General features: G+C 38.5%; 1 protein-coding gene across 2 annotated transcripts; it reads right to left on the bottom strand.

The window, feature by feature from the left end:
• Positions 1–1,753: 1,753 nt before the first annotated feature.
• On the bottom strand, positions 1,754–19,653 carry SLC17A2 (solute carrier family 17 member 2). 2 transcript variants are annotated; one of them, XM_023209651.3, is made up of 12 exons: positions 19,204–19,653; positions 14,410–14,520; positions 12,327–12,538; positions 9,811–10,044; positions 9,638–9,725; positions 7,448–7,534; positions 5,935–6,053; positions 5,651–5,812; positions 4,701–4,833; positions 4,464–4,611; positions 3,572–3,662; positions 1,969–2,446 (listed from the first exon to the last, which is right to left on the bottom strand). In XM_023209651.3, the coding sequence occupies exons 2-12, from the start codon at positions 14,435–14,437 to the stop codon at positions 2,312–2,314; spliced, it is 1,437 nt and encodes a 478-aa protein (XP_023065419.2). In that variant the 5' UTR covers positions 14,438–14,520; positions 19,204–19,653; the 3' UTR covers positions 1,969–2,311. The 2 variants fall into 2 exon arrangements, with proteins under 2 accessions (XP_023065420.2, XP_023065419.2); XM_023209652.2 differs by lacking the exon at positions 4,464–4,611 and having other exon boundaries at positions 1,754–2,446.
• Between the last annotated feature and the right edge of the window lie 383 nt (positions 19,654–20,036).

Here is a 20,036-nt window from a genome sequence, read left to right as displayed (position 1 = left end):
AAAGCAGAGGACCAAGACCCCTTCCCAACTGCTCCATAGGTCAAAACGAAGTCAAACAGAGCAGAAGCTCTCAAAAGGATGATACTTTGAATTTGCTTTCTGTTTTATTTTCTACATATATAAAAGTGCACAAATCATAAATGTACAATATTCACCAAGTAAACACACCTCCAAGTCAAGAAACAAAATATTTCTAGTACCCCAGGAGCACTTCTTAAGTACCATCCATCCAGCCACGACCGCCGTCCTTGCCCAAGGGAAATCACTCACTGATTTTTAACAGGACAGATTGGTTGTAGCTGTTTTTAAAAACTATTTTATAAACCTTTAAAAGAATGTACCTTTTGTCTTCCTTCAATCAATATCGTGTTTATGAGACCCATTCGTCTATTATGTATTGGGGTCTGTTAATTCTCATTGCTATATAAATAGACCATGGTTTATTTACTCATTCTTCTCTTAACAGACAACTTCCTGTTTGGGCTATTACAAATAGTGCTCCTATGAACATTGTTGTGCGTGTTTTACGGATGTATATGTGCATTTCTAAGTAAAACGTCTGAGTCACTGGAATTGTACATTTAACTTTAGGAGATATTGCTGAGCAGCTTTCCAAAATTCACATTCGTAGCGTATGAAAGTTCCAGTTGCTCCACACGCTTGGCAACATTTTGTCTTCCATCGTCTTTTATTTTATCCATTATGTTGATTTTATAGTGGCATTTGATTGTAGTTTTGATTTTCATTTCAGTAATGACTAATGAAGTTGAACATCTTTTTATATGTTAAGGAGCCACTTGCATTTTCTCTTTTACGAAGTCCCTGTTCTAGTCGTTGGCCCATTTTTTAGTTGGGTTGTCTGCCCCTACCCTTCTTTGGTCTTTTTTTCTCTTTTTTCTGTACATAATTTGACTACGTATTATACTCTGTCTTTTTTCTTGTACTTCTTCTTTTAGCTTTCTGAAAACCCCCCTTTCTCTTTATATTGTCAATACCATGAAGGCAAAATCAATGTTCTCATCTTAGTATCATTCTCAGGGCCTGACACTGTTTTTCTGAAAAACCTGCTCAAAAATACACGTTGATTTGCATTAGGAGATTCTCTTCATCTGCTGAATTAGCCCAAGGTTCTTGTCCTAGCAGTTTTTAAATAGGATTTAAAATATGGTGAGAACCTCCTCTCTAGACATGTGGCAAAACCAGAATCAGCTCTGTGTGAGGAGACAACCTAAAGGATATGTTTTAAGTGTTAGGAGCCAAATTATCTCCTGTTAGAGTTGATGCTGCCTATCTGAGTATCTTGGGAAAGTAAGAAAAATATGAAGAAGGTTAAATTATCTTTTTCTACCCTCAAAAAGAACTTCTGTTGTATGTGATACATTTCTATGCCTTGTATGAGATACATTTCTATGCCTTTTCTCATCTTGTTATATCTTCAATATTTTTCTCCCCCATATAAATTGTCATTTCACTTGAAAGTGTCTCTGTCATCTCCCTCCAATTTTCATCATATGGTCTAAACTATATTGCTATCCCTTCTGGAAGTATCTACATTGCCTTCCTTTACATCCATTCTTCTTACAATACAAGCTTTCCAATTCTATCTTCTCTGTCCTTGATTTCTAAGTTAACCTCATTTGTTTAATCTTTTCTTGATCGTTTTCTCATCATTAATCTCTTGCATTTGGGCTAGGATAAATATCTGCTTAATCTGATGGAAATATCTGAATCTAAATAATTTAAAAATGATCTATTTTATTTTAGCATGTAAATTTTAATAGAATTTAACCACATAAATAAACATCCATGTTTTACAATGTATAAAAAATAATAAAAACTTTAATTCTGGGGATTATAGCTTTACAGTTCTGATGGGTGCTGAGTTCTGTAACATATGGTTACAATTCCGAGCAGATCTTCTCTGTATCCAATAATCTGCCCCACCATGAAGATATTTATCAGTGATCATTTTCACATGAATTTTTATTTATTTAGTACTTTCCAATGAGGAAAATTCAAAGGCCATATGAATTTTCAAGTTTGTCCAGCTGTTGTCAACCCCAGGTACATGCTAGAAACCTCTAAGGAGTATCTAAAAATTAGTGGTATCTGGGTTCCACCCCAGACCAATTCATTCAGAATCTCTGGAGTGAGTCCCAGGCATCAGTATCTTATAAAGGCTCCCCAGGGAAGACTAACACACAGCCAGAGTTAAGAACTGCTGAGTCTATGGTCAAGAATATGAAGATAAGTAAAAAATGTTTAAAAAGTTCATGCGCAGTACTGCATTTAAGTTTGTAACTTTATGTCCTCAGAGGTGGGTGAGGGTCCTCTCTTTGGCCCAGTCTTGAAGTTCTGCTTGCCCAAATGTGACGTAAAAGACCAGGCCAAACATGTTGACTGCAGCAGACAGGAAAAAGACATTCCTCCAACCAGACTCAAAATCCTAGAGGTAAAAAACACAGAAAAAATGATCAATCTCACAAACTCCTTCTACACCAGTTCTAGAAGCCCTCCAAGTTGTGTATTGCAATGTTGATCACAAGGAATATAATGAACAATGTGCAGTAGCTACTTAAGAAAGTTTATGAAACTATTGGAAACAAAATGGCCAAAATGCACATCGGGTTCTGAGTTGAGATGGTTATTTCTTTAAATAAAAATAAAATACATTAATGTTTTTCTGAAAATTTGGATTTCAATGTATAATATTACTGATTTAAAATTATGCCTAAAATGACACCATGGCATCGTGTTTGTGTCTTCTCTGTTTTTTTGTTTTGTTTTGATTTGGTTTGGTTTGGTTTGGTTTGGTTTTGGCTGTTGACATCTATCACTACAACCCATCTCAATTCAACACGAGTTCTATTTGGTCTTCTGTGTGACTCTCCTCAGAAAGCCCTACTAAGTAATTTCCAGCATTATAGTCACAGTGGATTCCTAGCAGTTTAGTCAAATATTAACCTGGCAACTTGATCACATAGAAATACAGTAAAAATAAAACTTCTCTTTGTAAGTTGGTTCTCGTCAGTCCTTCCATCCCTGCCCCAGTCTGTCTTTTTGTCTTCCTCATGAGCCTGCATTTCCAAACACTGAGAAAGCCTCCTTGCAATGTCTCACAGCCAATCTCTTTTCAGCCATTAAATTGTCTTTAAACAGGCCTTGGGATACTTTGCTTCCTTTTTGTGATTTTTTAAAAATTGGAATTAGTCTGAACATATTCTTCATGATCTTCTTATGCCCCCCGTTTTCAACTCTTGCTATTCCTTGACATGTGTAATTCATTCTATTCATAACTAAGAATTGTTTCATGCTCATGTACCTCTAGGAAGTCATACATGCTGTCTTCTGCACCAGAACAGCTCATTTTAATCAATCTCATGTCTATTCATCTTGAGAAAATAAGCTTATATTTTTCTTTCCCTGGGAAATCTGACCTATCAGAGTCTGATTTAGAGGCTCATGTAAATAGAGTAATTGTGTTGCCATCCAGACCTTGTGAGCACCATGTGTATCTACAACACCTAAAACAATACCTGCCACTTGAAGATGTTCAATAAACTGGCCCAACCTGACTGATGAGGAATCCAGTGGCAGTGGAAGAGATGATTCCTGCGATGAGCCCAAATCCTCTTGAGATTCCCATGAGGAAACTTGCATATCTATGGGAAGATGATTTTATAAATGATTTTATATAGAAAGCCACCTACAGCTTCTGCAGCAACTCAACTTCAACACAGTTCAGCTCTTATGGCAAAGTCATTTTGCTTAATGCAGTTTTTCATTCACCTAAAGACATTCAGGGCAATGTCTATTTGCCAAACCTGAAATTACCAACCTACTGAGTCAATAACCAGGGAGCAATGCAGTCTCTCTGGGAACCGAGTTTCTTTACCCTGGCAGCTCAGTGTAGAAGCCAGTTTGTGCAACAGGCAGGACACAGACTCCAAAGCCAAAATCCCCAGATCCAAATCCTGGCTCTGCCTTTATGTGACCATAGTCACACCATTTAACCTTGTGCCTCAGCCTTCTCCCTTATAAAATGGGGATAACAATAGGACCTACCTAATGTAACTGTGAGGATTAGATGTGTTGATACATGGCAAGTCTTGGCACAGGAGCTGGCTTATTATGACTGTATATATATGTGGTAGCTAATATGAACAACACCATGGAAACTTTTCCAAATCACATGTGTGGGCCTTTTCCCAGCATACACAGTTCAATCTCTGTTAGGGAGCCTTGGGAAGCTTTTTATCAAAATGATTACTGGCCAAGGCTGGAAATTGTTGTTCTAAAAATGCCACATTTGTTCTAAAAATGGCCATAGACAAACATTTTTAGTTATTTGTCTTTCTGCCATTAGTGCATGTCAGTAACATTAAAGAGTTTCATGGTGACCACTAAGGTCTAACACCTCTGGAGGGGTCTGGAGGACGGGAAAAAACAGGTAGAGCTCTTACCTGGGCGCGATATCTAAGGTGTTGATGATAAACCCTGAGTCACATAGGTTACTGGTCCCAGGAATAAGTATCAGCAAAATAATGGTTATCACGTAACTGGATGCCACAAAGGGCAGGGCCACAGCACATATTGATGGAAGGAGGAGCCCTGGGCAATGAGGACATGCTGTCAGGGAACCCTCTGAGACCATGTGCAGAAAAGGAATTGGTTAAATGAGCCCACACGCTTATCCTTACCAAAAGATGAGAAGAGCTTTCGCACAGTGATCAATCTGAGAAGATTCCTGGACAAAAGGAAATCTGCCAGCTGACCTCCTAGAATTGTACAGCTTGCAGCAGCAATAAAAGGCAGAGAGGACAGAACTCCACTCTGAAGGAAGGGAGTTTATACAGAGTAGTTACAGAGATATGTTAGCACCAAAATTTATCAGTTACACAGACCAGCCATTAACTTTCTCCCATGATATTGTGGGTTGTTTGGGGGAAAATTAGCGTCATTTTTTACACTAGATGAACACTGTTTCAGATAAGAGGGCCAGAAGCTGCATCACTCTGGGCTCCAGAGAAAAGCAATATTGATTTCTTGGTTGTTTTTTATTTTTGAGATGGAGTCTCACTTTGTTGCCCAGATTGAAGTGCAGTGGCACGATCTTGGCTCACTGCAACCTCCACCTACCGGGTTCAAGCGATTCTCCTGTCTCAGCCTCCTGAATAGCTGTAATTACAGGTGCCTGCCACCATGCCTGGCTAATTTTTGTATTTTTAGTAGAGACGGGGTTTCACCATATTGGTCAGGCTGGTCTTGAACTCCTGACCTCATGATCCGTCTGCTTTAACCTCCCAAGGTGCTGGGATTACAGGCATGAGCCACTGCACCCAGCCCAACAATATTAATTCCTAAGAGAAACTTTGGAATCAGCTGGTGTGGTAGTATAGCATAGTGGTTAAGAATACGGATGCTGCAGCAGCTCTACCACTTAGTATTGTGCAACTTGAGGCAAGTTATCTCACCTCTAAGTGTCCTGTTTCCACATCTGTGAAAAGGAAATTATAACAATGCCTCTCTCAAGGTCATTGTGAAGGTTAAATTAATGGTTATATGTAAAGCCAGAATGTAATAGGTAACACAGAATTGTTTCTCCTTATTACCATTATCGTTTTCATAGAAGTATAGGAAGTAAACTCACATCTCTGATGTTAACATGGAGCAGAGTACTGATGTACGTTGGTAGGTATGTTAGGATGATGGTGCACAACCAGAAATGGCTGAAAAAACCCAGGAAAATGGCCCAAAGTGGTAGGCATGTGACCATCGCCTTTATGGGGACAGCACGTCTAGGAGAACTGGGCTAAAAAGAAATATCTAATCAGCATGAGTATTACAGCAGCCAAGATGGTGCCTCTCAGAGGAGATCCACACCCTGCCCTAGAGACCTCTGCATGGGCCACAAGTACAAGATGTGCACTGTACCTGTTGAGCCAGTGAGGACACGATGTGCTCCTTTTCCCTAACACTTATGCACGGGTGATGCATGGGGTCATCATAAATCACGGTGAACCATAGGAGACAGCAGACACAGCCAGTGCTACCTGGGAAGAAGGCATAAAATTAGTTTTTAGGTAGATTTGTTTACTAGGGGAAGGGAGTTTCCTCTGAAGTGGCATGCCTCTCCCTTCTACACACAAATCAATTAATGCTTATTCTACCATAAGGACCTAAATGTTCCCATTCTTTCTTTCAATCCTTCTAAAACCTGTTAAAGCTTTTAAGATACTATGTCTCAAATAGAAAGCCACCTTTTGTCAATGTCAGAGCCCTCTGGAGATAACATGAGCATGGCATTGCATAGCTGATTAACTACTTTAAAGCCTCCAATGATTATAGTGTTATGTATTTTGAGCAGCAACTTCTTAATGCACACATAAATTGTCTTGTGGAAGATCTGAATAGTAAGGATTGCAGTCATACATACTCGAAACAACCTTCCATGAAATCAGGTGGCAGGAAAAAATTTCCAATGCACTTACAAAAGACAGTGTTATTTGTATTCAAGCCATACATCCATTATGGATTCCCAAAAGAAATATTTCTGTACAATACCTGGTTAACATGCACAAACCAAAATAATTAACACCATTAATAAGAAAGCCATTCAGGCCAGGACTATATTTAATGATACCATTTGGCTATAACAACAAAATCAAGTGTAGAAAATTGTCTTATTATTGGAATTTGTTATTTGAAGAACGTTCTATGTTAAAAGATTCTGAGGACTAGTTTTCTTTAAATTCCCTTTATTTACTGGATTCATTGATTCTTTTATTTTAAAGCTAAAAATCAGGCACTATGATGACACCCAAGTGATGAAAACATTATGGAATGGATTCCTTGCCTCAAGCATTTCACAGTTTAGTGGAAAGAGAAGGAGAAATAAATAATTACACACCAACATAACCTAGAGAGGAAATATCATAAATGAGAGAATGCCAGAATCTGATAGAGTAAGCCCAGGAAGGGCCCATGGGAAAGGGCACATTTGAATCGAACTTTGCAAGACGAACTTGGTAGAGAATAGGTGAACGGCATCTTGGGCAAAAATAATAATTATAATGAAATATGAAGACACATTGAAGATGTACTTCACTAACTTTGACATCTTAACTGCATGTAACAGGCACTTTAGATGTGGTGGTAGAGATTCTGCAGAAGATGCTTAATATGGAAGCACAAGACTGCATCACAAGTCAGTGCCATGTGAATAGTCAACTCCTCTATCCTGTGCATATGGCTTCCCAGAACCACCAGGAAGGTGTTAATCAAGTTGTGTGACTAGATTAAAAATGATACCAACCGTTGACATTTGTTATCATCTTCCATTTGATAAAGGACATTTTCTTTCATATAGGAAGAATGTGGGTGAGGTAGGTGCCAAAACGGATGCTCAGGAAATGGAGGCATTTGGATTTAAGAGAAAATGACTCACCAAAGATATAGAAGATAAAAGGCCAGCCCAAGGCCTGTGAGATTAGTCCCCCCACACAGAGGATGATGAAGGATCCAAATGCTGACCCTAAAGGGAAGAGGGAGAAAAACACTTATGAAAATAGCAAAGGCTGAGACTTCATGGCCTCTCTAAACATTGTCCCAACAGTGAGGTGGCAGACTTAGAATTATTGGGCAATGAGAGTAATTATTTCTGTTCACAGATTTTCCCCAATAAAGTAATATGATATCATTAAAATTAATAAATAATAGTAACCCTCTGATTCTTCAATGACTCTTCAACACCAATGTGACCGAATCTAAATCCCTTAGTTTGTCACAGCAACTCTCTGCTATCATAGCCCATTAGTATTTTCTTGTGATTACAGTTGCATTCTTGTATGATCTAATATGAGGCTGGGGGCAGGAAATGAAAGACTTACAAAATTCAGTAAGATACAGCCCCTACCCTCAAAGAGCTTCTGGTCCAATTGGAGAGAAAAATGTGAATAAAATTGATTATCACTAGTGAAATGCCATGTAGACTTTGGAGTCTACATTAAAAAAAAAAAAAAAACAAGAAACATAATTCACAGAGACCCATCGTAAGAAATGCATTTTACAGGGTAACATAACACACACACCAATATACATAAACACTTGTACACACAACCACACACATATGCCTCAAACAATGGTTTCATGAATCAATATTTAACTTTACCATGTCCAATGCACTCCAACAATTTCTATTCTATTCTATTCTATTCATTTTTTAAAATAATGATTTTAATCCACTCAATGGATTTTATGACTCACTAATGGGTTCCAACCTGTAATTTGAAAAAAAAAAAGATGTAAAATATAAATATGATAATAAAACTACAATGTGTGTGGAAATAATAATAATAATTGACAATAATTATAAGATTTAGGAAGTTTTTACATAAGCTACACAATAGGATAGATAGAATTTTGGCACAAGGAGCAGGGTCAGAGAACTTTCCAGGCATATAAACTAATGGGAACAGAGCCAGAGGGAAGTGCAGTGCAGATCTATGTGGGGAGCAGCCAATGTCCGGTGCCACTAGAGCCATGCTTGCACCGGGGAGTTGAGTGGAATAAGGTTGGGGCCAGATGGCTGAGAACTTTTGTATCCATGCAATAAAGAGGTCAGTCTTTAGTCTGTAAACATGAAGGAACACATTGAAAATTATCAAGCAGGTAAGGAAAAATGCCTCATCTTTACTTTAGCAAGATAACTTGGTTTTGGTGGAAAGAAGGTTGAAAGAAACCAGTCTAGAAGAGAGAGAGATCAGCAGATAATATTTGCAAATAGAGGAGGTGGGGACAACTATGATGGAAGGAAGCAAGAAAGCAGGAGGGTTACTTGAGGTAAAAGTCTGCAGGATGCAGCTGTGTAGTGGACCTAGGAGTGAGAAGCTTGATGGAATCTTAGTTCTGCTCTTCGAGTATATACTCTCAGCATGATGGGCTGGGAAGAACAGCAATGATAAAGTTGTAGAGGCCTTAGTAGGATCACATACCATGGAAAGATAGTCTAGTATAGTGATTGAGGGTGTCTGCTCTGGGGCTAAAATTTGCACGGGCTTAAATCTCAGACCTACCACCTGCTGGCTATTTGTATTTGGGCAATTTTCTTAATCTCCACCTTCTTTAACTCCCTTCTCTGTAAAATAAGAATTTAAAATGGTACTTACCTGAGAGGGTTGTTGTGAGAATTAATTAGCTCACAATAGAATAGTCAAGAGCTTAGAATAATACAGAAACTCTAAACTCTTCTAGCCTCATTTCTCTCCTTACCACTTGGAGCTGTGGTAGCCTTAATTCTCACTGCAAAATCATTGCTAAGATGGTGTATATATAGTTTACTTGATCTTTTTTCCATTTATGCAATTCTTAAAGGTTTAAATTTTTTCCTACAAGGCTTTTCTGACTACTAAGGCTTTTCTGAGCTGAAACCTAGCTCACAGTAGTTTCTTCTACTTCTAAGCCTCAATGTGTTTACTGTGCAGATGCATCTTTCTTATTTGTGATGCAACTGTCTTATATTGTTTAATTTTTCAGTAGTACTTTTTCTCCCTCTTCCCTAAACCATTTGATACATAGACAATAAGACACAGTAGGATGGAACAGATGACAAAACTATGACCCATGTGTGCACACTTACCTGATCCTGCAATGGTGGTGAGCTTGCTTCGTTCAAGTGGAGGAGCCCACTTTGCCCAAATAGTAAACTGACCTGTCCATGCCATTCCCTGAAATGAAAATCATTAAGACCTTTGATATTTTGTAGAATTCAGGAATCTGGATCCCACCCAGAATGAGAAAGTATCTGGATACCTGGGCCATGCCCTGGACTGTGCGAACCACAATGACCAAAATCACTCCAAAGTCAGCAGCCAATGGTGTAAAGAGGGTGAGAAGGGAAGAGATCAGCAAACCAGCACCAAGCATTTTTTTTGCTCCAAATATCCCTGCTAAATATCCACTTGGGATCAGAGTCAGTATTATCCCATAGTTGATGGAGCTAAAGATGATACCCTGAGTTTCTGGGCTCCACTGATACACAGAGGCCTGGGGGAAAATAGGAAAACTCTTTGTCAAGAAGTCCTATTATGAAAATCTACTTTACAGTCAGAGTTGCTTGAGGTTGGTGAGACCCTACTATAAAATATCTATTTTTGTTTTTCTGTATATTCTTCCTACCTTCCCAAACAACCAATTATACCCCTAATTTGCTTTCTTAGAAGGAAAGAAAAACAGAAAAAATGAAGAAAAGAGGTAAAGAAAATGATTATATAGATGAATAATAGGAAAAAGTAAATGGAAGAAAACAATGAGAGATATTTCATCTGTGAAAGTGCTTCCTCTATTTTGCTTCTAGTAAAAGTTGAGTAACATGTTGACTCTTATATCAAAGAATTTTTAAAACACACATACAAAGCTTTACTGAACTCTTATCCAAAATCAGTACCTAACTAAAAAGAAAAGTCAAGTTTGGGAATTATGGTCCGCCCTGGCTGAACTGAGTTTCTAAAACATAATTACAAATGAATAAGATCACATTCTTCTGATATAACTCAATGAATAATTTGAATTATTTTAAAATAACTACCTAAAATGCCTAAATAATTATATAAATTACATTACCTGAATATTTACCTAAAAATAAATAGATTTTAAAATAAATAAAATAAATAAATAAATAAATAAAATAGATTTTAAAATAAAATAAAAAATAAATGCAATAAGACCCCTAAATATCTGGCATCATGCTATAAAGTAGAGAGCCAAAGGATATAAAATATGAAATATTTTACCCACTCAAAAAAACAATAAATAATACAAGGTATATGAGTCATGTGAGAATCAGGATTTGAGGATGAATATAAATAAAACAGCAACTTTGAGAGGAAAAAGAATAATTCGGGAAGGTCCCAGAAAGGAAGCAATATTTGAACTATCCCTTGAAAAATGACTATGATTTATAGAAAGTCAAAAAGCAAAAATTTATCTCATTGGAAGAACTAGCAAAAGTGAACTTGTAGCATTTGGAAGAAACTAACAGGAACTCTGGCTTGCTCAGAGCAAAAACTTTCCATGGGTCATTGATAGCAGATGTGAGTGTGCTGAGAAGTAGGTCCAAATTCTGGAGGAACACAGCATGTCCAGTGAACACTGTATGTTTGACAACTTGAAGGTATCCAAGATTCCTGAATAGTGAATCTACTCAGTGTGGATATGTAGATGGGATAATGGAGGAAAGACTGGAGACAATAAATTTATGTACTCATTGTAAATAAGCTGGGTCCAATGTAATAAATTCATTAATCATGAATTATAGGGATGACATTGGAAATGTACAGTACAAGATAATTTAAAGGATAATTTTTTTAATTGGGTAAATTCATGGTTTCCATATAAATGTAAAATAAGCATACAACAAAGATTTTATTTAACTCATTGATTAATGGAGGGAATAAATAAGATGTTATAACTGGTTCCAGGGAAAACTCAAAGAATCACGCAAAACACAAGCAGGAAGCAATGCTGAAATATACTTTAAATATACAGCAGAGCCCGGTGCAGTGGCTCACACCTGCAGCCCCAATACTTTGGGAGGCCAAGGCGGGTGGATCACCTGAGGTCAGGAGTTCAAGACCAGCCTAGTGAAACCCTGTCTCTACTAAAAATACAAAAATTAGCCAGCAGTCGTGGCACGCCCCCTTAGTCCCAGTTACTCAGGAGGCTGAGACAGGAAAATCGCTTGAACCCGGGAGGCGGAGGCTGCAGTGAGCTGAAATCACGCCACTGCACTCCAGCCTGAATGACAAAGAAAGACTCTATCTCAAAAAATAAACAAACAAACAGCAAAATTGGCTGATTTCCACTGGGAGGTGAGTGGAGAAAAGTTTTAACTGATTTTTCTCTTGGCAAAATTTATTTGCAAAGCTATGGACAAGAATTGTTTGCATTTCTATTTGTTATATAGAATTTACAGGGTTATAAAATTGCTCAGAAACAGTAAAACAGGCAGAGAACTGGATAGAATTGAGTTACCTATAAGAATGTGCGCAGGTAATACCTAGTTTTTCATTGAAGACATCACATAAACTGTTCCATTTTTAAATTTTTCACATTTAATCCTACAGTTCCCCCACCTTATAATCATAATAACCTCAATGAAATCTTATTTTTATTATAGAAGTAATCAATGTCTCAAAGAAAAATAGTTCCCGTCAGTTTTAGTTTGTCATTGGAAATGTATACTTCTATACTCCACAGAATCAAGATCTATGCCTTCCTTTCAAAGTTTTTTCCTCTCAACAAAGAGCCCTATTTTCTGTCATACTTACCTTTGTATCAAATTCCTTGATGGATATGCTGGAGTTATTGAGGGCGTCTGCAACAGGCCCCTCAGTGGAGGCATTAGATAGACCATGCTGCTGAGTGGTGTTCACCATGGCGATGATTGCAATGCTCAGACTCACACGCTGAGTTATCATGGTGAAGTTTGAGAAGTGCATGATAAGAGCCAGCCCATAGCGTAATGAACAGAAATCTGGACCTAGAGAACAACACACATGTATGCAATGAACATCCTGACCGAAACCCCCTTCTTTTCCTTTCTCCCACAGATAGATCTGATAGAACTTTAGATGACATGAAATCTCATTGTCTTTTTTTCACCAAAATAGCCAGCACTACAAACCCACTTTGTCAAATGATTTGGTTGGCTTCAAGACATTGAATATGGTATCTTATAACCAAGTAAAGCAAATATGGCTATCTTTCAAGGGGTTAGGAAGCAGATGATAAATAGAGAAAACCCAAATGTAAGGCATTTATGTCATATTGCTCCAAAACGAAGTGAATCGGGATGACAGTTGCAGAGCCAGTCACACAACCATCTCAGCATCAGTAAAATTCTCTGGGCTGTAAGTCAACAGTCCCATCCGTTATGCACATTTGTTTATCACAAAGCTTGAGAGTTTATACATAATGAGCTGCCTTTGAATTAAGGTATTGCACATCCAAGGATTCTCTTTTAATACATTTGAGAGATAGTACTTTAAAAGAACACTTCGACTAATTCCCTAGTGTAATGTCTACTTGGAAATGTTTTTGCTATGTGTCACTAGGCCCTGCCTTCACATATGCTCAACTTAAAAAAATAAAAATTGCGTGGGGTGCTGTAGTCCCAGCATTTTGGGAGGCTAAGGCAGGAGGATCACTTGAGGTCAGGAGTTCAAGACCAGCCTGGCCAACATGGTGAAACCCCATCTCTACTAAAAATACAAAAATTACCCAGGCATGGTGGTGCATGCCTGTAATCCCAGCTACTCGGGAGGCTGAGTAAGGATAATCACTTGAACCCAGGAGACAGAGGTCGCAATGAGCCAAGATCATGTCACTGCACTCCAGCCTGGGTGACAGAACAAGACTCAGTCTCAAAAAAAAAAAAAAAAAAAAGAATTCATGTGTAGAACTATTTTTACAAAGCTTGTAGGTGATGTGGTGCTGGAAGATATTCAATGTATTGAAAGGACAAATTTTTTCTTTAAAAGCATCCCCATAAAGTGGAACAACCACAGAGCAATATTGAAAGGGTTCCCATGTGCATGATAGATTGGATTTTTCCTGCTTATTTGAAGGAAAACACTAAAGCGAAAGGAAGAGAAAACCTGTGAAGACACAGATAAGAATATAATGGAAGAAATAATTTTTAATGGCCAAAAAAGCTCACAGATAAGAGTGGTGGTCTGGGAAATAATTATTTCCATTTTACTGGAGGTTTCCAAGCTCAGGAGAAAGAGCCAGCCGTTTGGCGAGAATATTATAGTAGGAATTCATACGTAGGTTGGTTTAAAATGAGTTTCCTGGGCCAGGCGTGGTGGCTCATGCCTGTAATCCCAGCACTTTGGGAGGCCAAGGCGGGTGGATCACGAGGTCAGGAGATCGAGACAATCCTGGCTAACATGGTGAAACTCCTAAAAAAACAAAAACTCAGCTGGGCATGGTGTACTAAAAAACAAAAACTCAGCTGGGCATGGTGGTGCATGCCTGTGGTCCAAGCTACTCAGGAGGCTGAGGCATGAGAATCACTTGAACCCGAGAGGCAGAGGTTGCAGTGAGCTGAGATCTGCCTGGGAGGCAGAGCAAGACTCCATCACAAAAGAAAAAGAAAAAAAAAAAAAAAGACTTTCCCAAAACTTATTCCACTCCCTAGATCCCAGGATGTATTGCTTATTTGGCTTAATTTCTGACAGATGACTTCGTGGGTCTAAGGAAAAAGCAATAGGATTGGGGCTGGAGCTGGCTCCAATGTTACACTGGGAGTATCTTTACCAAGGGGCAGTGTGATTCAGGGGTGTGTAAATGTGTTGGAATAAGCTTCAGCTTATTAACATAGCCTGCAAACAAGAGCAGTGGCTTTACCTTTCCTGGTGGCAGGCTTCCCGTCCATTTAGCTTCTGTGGGAAATGGTACCACGCTTTGTGGTGGAGTTTCCCTGTGCCCTGAATCTCTTTTACTACAACAGTCTTTTATCTATGGAGAGAACATAATCCAAAACATAATACACAAATAATTTCCCCTTGTTAATGTTGCCTCCTCTTAGCATCAGTAAAAGTTTTGACCCAACACAGCTCCATAACTTACATTTTATAGGGCACCACTGGTATGCTTTTGGTTACAGGATTGTTAAAAGGAAATCTGGCTGTAAGTTCCAGCTGTGTGACCTAGAGTTAGTCATTTAAATTCTCTAATCATTCATTTCCTCATCTGTTCAATGAAGATAAGGCTCCTTTCTGAGTGCAGCTGGAAGAATTAAATGAAAAATTGCATGTACTTTATTAAACCACACAGAAGCATGCAAAGGTGAGGAGTAGTATTGCTGGTAGCAGACCATAAGACAGGACAATTAAACTAAGCTCAAGAGCGAAGGAGTAAGGTTCCAGAACGGTCTTTCCTTTCATTCTGATGGTGTTTCTCTCCCCTCTGTACCACCAGAACAATGTTCCATGCGCCTTCAAACATGAAGGATGGCATTACATAACACTAATATGTATTACAATTAAAGGTTTAAAATGTTTATTTTCATATTTGCTACACACAATGTGGACACTTGATTGGACTGACAGTCTTCATGTCACCTAGAAAATTATAATGAACAGGGACTTCTTACTATAATTGTGAATAAATCTAGCTATTGTGACAGGCAAAGAGAATTCATGGCTCTAAATATGGACTTGTTTAATTTAATATTTGTACACTAATCAAACTATCTTTGGGGATACATACATTTTGTTTATTTTAGGAAAAATCCATATCCTAAGAATATCATCAATTTTCCATTCATTCCTAAATTGAAGCTTCTATGACTTTACTTTTTAATTTTTTTAAAATCCCTGAAAACATCTAAAGCTTCCATGACTTTAAAAACACATGTATCGGCTGAGTGCAGTGGCTCACACCTGTAATCCCAGCACTTTGGGAGACTGAGGTGGGTGGATCACTTGAGGTGAGGTGTTCGAAACCAGCCTGGCCAACATGATGAAACCCCGTCTCTACTAAAAATACTAAAATTAGCTGGGTGTGGTGGCACATGCCTGTAGTTCCAGCTACTAAGGAGGCTGAGGCAGCATAATTTCTTTCTTTTTTTTTTTTTTTTTTTTTGAGACGGATTCTCACTCTGTCGCCCGGGCTGGAGTGTAGTGGCCGGATCTCAGCTCCGCCTCCCGGGTTCACGCCATTCTCCTGCCTCAGCCTCCCGAGTAGCTGGGACTACAGGGGCCCGCCACCTTGCCTGGCTAGTTTTTTGTATTTTTTAGTAGAGACGGGGTTTCACAGTGTTAGCCAGGATGGTCTCGATCTCCTGACCTCATGATCCGCTGGTCTCGGCCTCCCAAAGTGCTGGGATTATAGGCTTGAGCCAGGGCACAGCATAATTTCTTGAACCCAAGAGGCAAAGGTTGCAGTGAGCCAAGATGGTGCTACTGCACTACAGCCTGAGGGACAGAGCAGAACTCCGTCTCAAAACAAACAAAAAACACATGTATCAAACCTATATTTTATCATTCAAGGCTTTGCACTGCTTTTGCACACAGACCTTAAAAGACTTGTCCATACCTTTAAAGATACTCATAATCTGTGACCTTAGGCTGAAGGATTATAAGGAAAGGCATAGATATTTTTGTCCAAAAATATCCTTTACAGTATTACTCATGACCACATAATGTTAGAGATAAATTAACCTAATAATGAGAGTCTGGCAAGTCAATTTGATAGATTATTGTGATGGAAGCTATTTTAAAATGTTTTCAACAATATTGAATTACATTAGAAAAATGCTAGTACTCTAGTGTACAAAGCAGGGTGTGCTATGCACGTCCACATACAGGAATAGAAACTGATTCGCAAAAGTGCCGGTGATGACTATTTCTGGGTTACAAAACAGGATGGTCACTTCATTCTTTGTGATTCTCTATATTTACCAAGTGATTTTGTAAATAATTAGTAGATACTCATTTTATATTCAGAAGTAGCTAAATGTGCTTAAAAGAACAATAATTGGACTTTATCAGCATGGCAAGTATAGTTTTCTGCTTTCCAAGTATCTCTAGAATTCTGACAATAATGTCTCTCCATCTAAATTTTGAATTTTGGGTGTTTGGGTTTTTGTTGTTGTTGTTACTGTTTTGTACAATGGACCCAAATGGAGGCCCAGTTGCTAGTAAGATCAGGTCAGCACCAGGATAGATACTGGTTGTTGCTTTGCTTTAGAAAGCCTCCAAGTCTTGCTAACATCTGGATATCAGGAGTTCAGCTCATTGCTCTACACTCAGATTCTAGCTGAAGTCACCTGTGGTCAAACCCAGAGTTTGGACCATTTTCTATTTGATTTCACTTTTTATGCAAGATCCCGTGGCTTGGTTGAAGGCAACTCTTTAACTGTACGTGCAGCTGCAATTACTTACACTCCACTTAAAGCTTTCCCACCAACTTCTCCAATCTTATAAACACTGAAAGCTGAAAGAGACTCAGTGATCTTCTGGCCAAACTGTTCATTTTACTGATAAGAAAATTTGTGCACAGAAAATTTGAAAAGTTGCCTGAAACCACATGTTGCACAGAGCCAGCACCAGATCCCCTAATGCCCAGACTGCTGCTTGTTAATACAACTTCCCCTTTATTTTCATAATATTTTAAGCACAAGCTTAAAACTCAATGGGATAGCTCCATTTTGAGGTATTATACAGGAGAATTTGTACATTTTAAATCAAGTTCTAATCATTTATTCTAGAAGGAAATTTGATGATGAAAAATCCTTTTAAGTTAAGCTTTGAATATTAAACATAAACACAACAAAACTACTTCTCGTTGCTCTTTATGTTACTGGAATTGTATCACAAACCCATCACTTCAGTTTTTCTTCCCATTCTCTGCTGCTGTCTAATGAGAAAGGATGAAAAGCCCTACTTAAGTTTTATGGTTTCAAATGCTACTTTGATTTTGTATCAATAGGTAATTTCAGTTCTTTATTTCCTATTTTCCTTTGCATGAGACAAATGCAGAAATCAGGCTAACATGCCAAACCATTCTAAACTGAGGTCTTTCATAGTAATGGGAAATATTTTTCCAAAATAAGCACAGAAGCTAATAAAATTATGGAGCCTGAACACTGGCATGGTTGATATGTAGTTAGAGACAGTGGAATAATTATTAGCCTATTTGCAAACAATTGAGAACATGTAACAGTGTCAGAACCCTTCCCTTTAAGGAGCTATACCTCTAAAAAAAAAAAAAAAAAAAAGAAAAATTGTGAATTATAGTGCCAAAGTTGAAAGTAGACACAGAAAACTGAATTGAAATTAATTAAAGGAAAATATTATATTAAAAAAATTACTTGACACAGTATAGGTTGAATTTGAGAAAAAAATCAATAATGTACATATTATGGTATAGGCATAAGTGAAAAAACAGGTTTTCCCCTTTTTTTAAGTCTAGAACTCATGATTATAATGGTTGTTAGATGGCTCTTAGATTCTCCTGATATCCAGCCTGTCTTGCATCATCTCTGACAGCCCAGAGTCCTAGTTTACTCAGAGTAAATGTTACACCTAGATCAAAGAGCATGAACCTACAGTTGGGAGGGTATTCAAGGACTGAATTCTGCTCTGCCATTCCCAAATTGAGTAAACCAGGTAAAATTTCATAAACTCTCAGGACTTGCAGTGTTTTATGGGAAGAATTGGGATAATGTTACTTCACTGGGCAGTTGGAATGAAAACAAAGCTATGAGACATGCCTCGTAAATTGCAAAGTGTTAAACGTTGTATAATATTCTAGATACTAGCAACAGCAATAATAATAAACAGTCACAATATTGGTGGTCTGGCCCTCTCAGATCTAAGTACAGGCCTACAGCAAATGAAATATATTTCTATAAAAGTGCCTTTGATTGGTTGTTAAATTGGTTTTAAATGCTACTTTTCAAAAGTGGATTCTTCTAGCCTGGAATCCACAAGATGAGTGGAGAGGAGTTCACCAGAAAACATAGGAAGAAGCAATTCCTTCAGTGTTAGAAAAACTGAGGGCCCTCTCATCAACTGCTTATATTTCTGAGAAATTGGTGCTGACCACAATGTCCCTGGGTGCCTTTTCTTAGCTGTACAATGAAAGCAACAAGCTAGGTGATCTCTCCAAGCATACAATTTTCTTGCCTTCAGTCTTATTCATCTTTGGTCATGTTCTCTTTCCTTTTATTATTATTATCTTTTTGAGACAGAGTCTTACTCTGTCACCTAGGCTGAAGTGCAGTGGCATGATCTCAACTACTGCAACCTCTACCTCCCGGGTTCAAGCAATTCTCCTGCCTCAGCCTCCTGAATAGCTGGCACGTGCACTACGCACGCGCATAGGTGCACGCGCCATTACGCCCAGCTTATTTTTGTATTTTCAGTGGAGACATGGTTTCACCGTGTTGGCCAGGCAAGCTCCTGACCCCAAGTGATCTGCCCGCCTCAGCCTCCCAAAGTGCTGGGATTACAGGCGTGAGCCAATGCACCTGGCCATGTTCTTCTTTTCCTGAGGGACTATTTCAAATTCATATAGAAATCTGAAAAGACTCATTAGCCACAGTCCCAAACACAAATCTTGTCAGTTATGATCAGTATTTCATCCACAGCCAAATCCAGTTCAACTAATTACAGCATCACAGTTAATACTCACAGCGTCCTTGGAGAAATGGCCATTGTCCACAGTGTCCATTGGTACCAGTGGCTTCTCAAGCCTTGCCCTAGGGTCTTGATTGAATCAGTTATCTTTTTCAGAAAGTCTCTTCATTTTGGAATTAGGCAATATTACCAGATGGAGATCCTTATGTTGCTGTTAATGTCTTTTCTCTGACTTCTCCTAAAACTGTTCCCTCCCCTTAATGGACCTTTGGTAAACTAGTAATTATCCTTCTACCCATAAAGAAGAAAAGCACTTACCTTCACCATTAAACCAGTATTTTAAGCCCTAGACTATAAGGCTAACTTGGAAAAGGAGGGAGTTTTCTGTCCCTTCTTCCCTTTCAAATAGTTTTGCAGGGTTTTACAGGGATAAATAATGAGCCACCTGGCAGTCAGACAGCACCAGGTTTGGCCCCACTTTCTCAGAAAGCCTCGGTTTGGCTTTGCCGCTTAATTTTTAACTTCATTTTCAAGTTCTCACTGTTAGAGTATCTCAAAAGATGTCATCGCGTGTTTCTGCTTTGAACTGTGCATACAACCATTCAGTCAACAAGCCTTTTTTTCTGAAAGCAAGGGGGCATGGTGTGGAAGAAAGGGCAGGGCTCCTGAAATCAGAGATGGAGTCAGACTGATATTCACTTCCTAGTGTTTTCCCTGAGCTTGGACAAGTCACTGAACCTCTTTGAATTGGCTTCCGCTTTAGTAAAGCAAGGATTGTGATACTCTACTCATGGGGTTATTGAACAAATGAAATACATATGCTACTTGGTAGTAGCTCTTCAATAAATGAGGTGTTCATTCCTCTTTAGGAGTTCAGTTAAGTCAATT

The sequence above is a fragment of the Piliocolobus tephrosceles genome, chromosome 5, assembly GCF_002776525.5.
Source record: "Piliocolobus tephrosceles isolate RC106 chromosome 5, ASM277652v3, whole genome shotgun sequence".
Taxonomy (NCBI): Eukaryota; Metazoa; Chordata; class Mammalia; order Primates; family Cercopithecidae; genus Piliocolobus; species Piliocolobus tephrosceles.
Note: the sequence above shows the minus strand (reverse complement) of the source record. Positions and strands in the feature narration are given on the sequence as shown.

What these genes read in the sequence shown, in the direction of transcription:
- SLC17A2 (XM_023209651.3), bottom strand. Translation starts at nt 14,437, where the DNA reads ATGGACGGGAAGCCTGCCACCAGGAAAG. An exon ending in TCAAGGAATTTGATACAAAG is followed by an intron (nt 10,045 to 12,326) that starts GTAAGTATGACA and finishes ATTTTCCCCCAG; the next exon opens with GCCTCTGTGTATCAGTGGAG. An exon ending in TGTCCTCACTGGCTCAACAG is followed by an intron (nt 5,813 to 5,934) that starts GTACAGTGCACA and finishes ATTTCTTTTTAG; the next exon opens with CCCAGTTCTCCTAGACGTGC.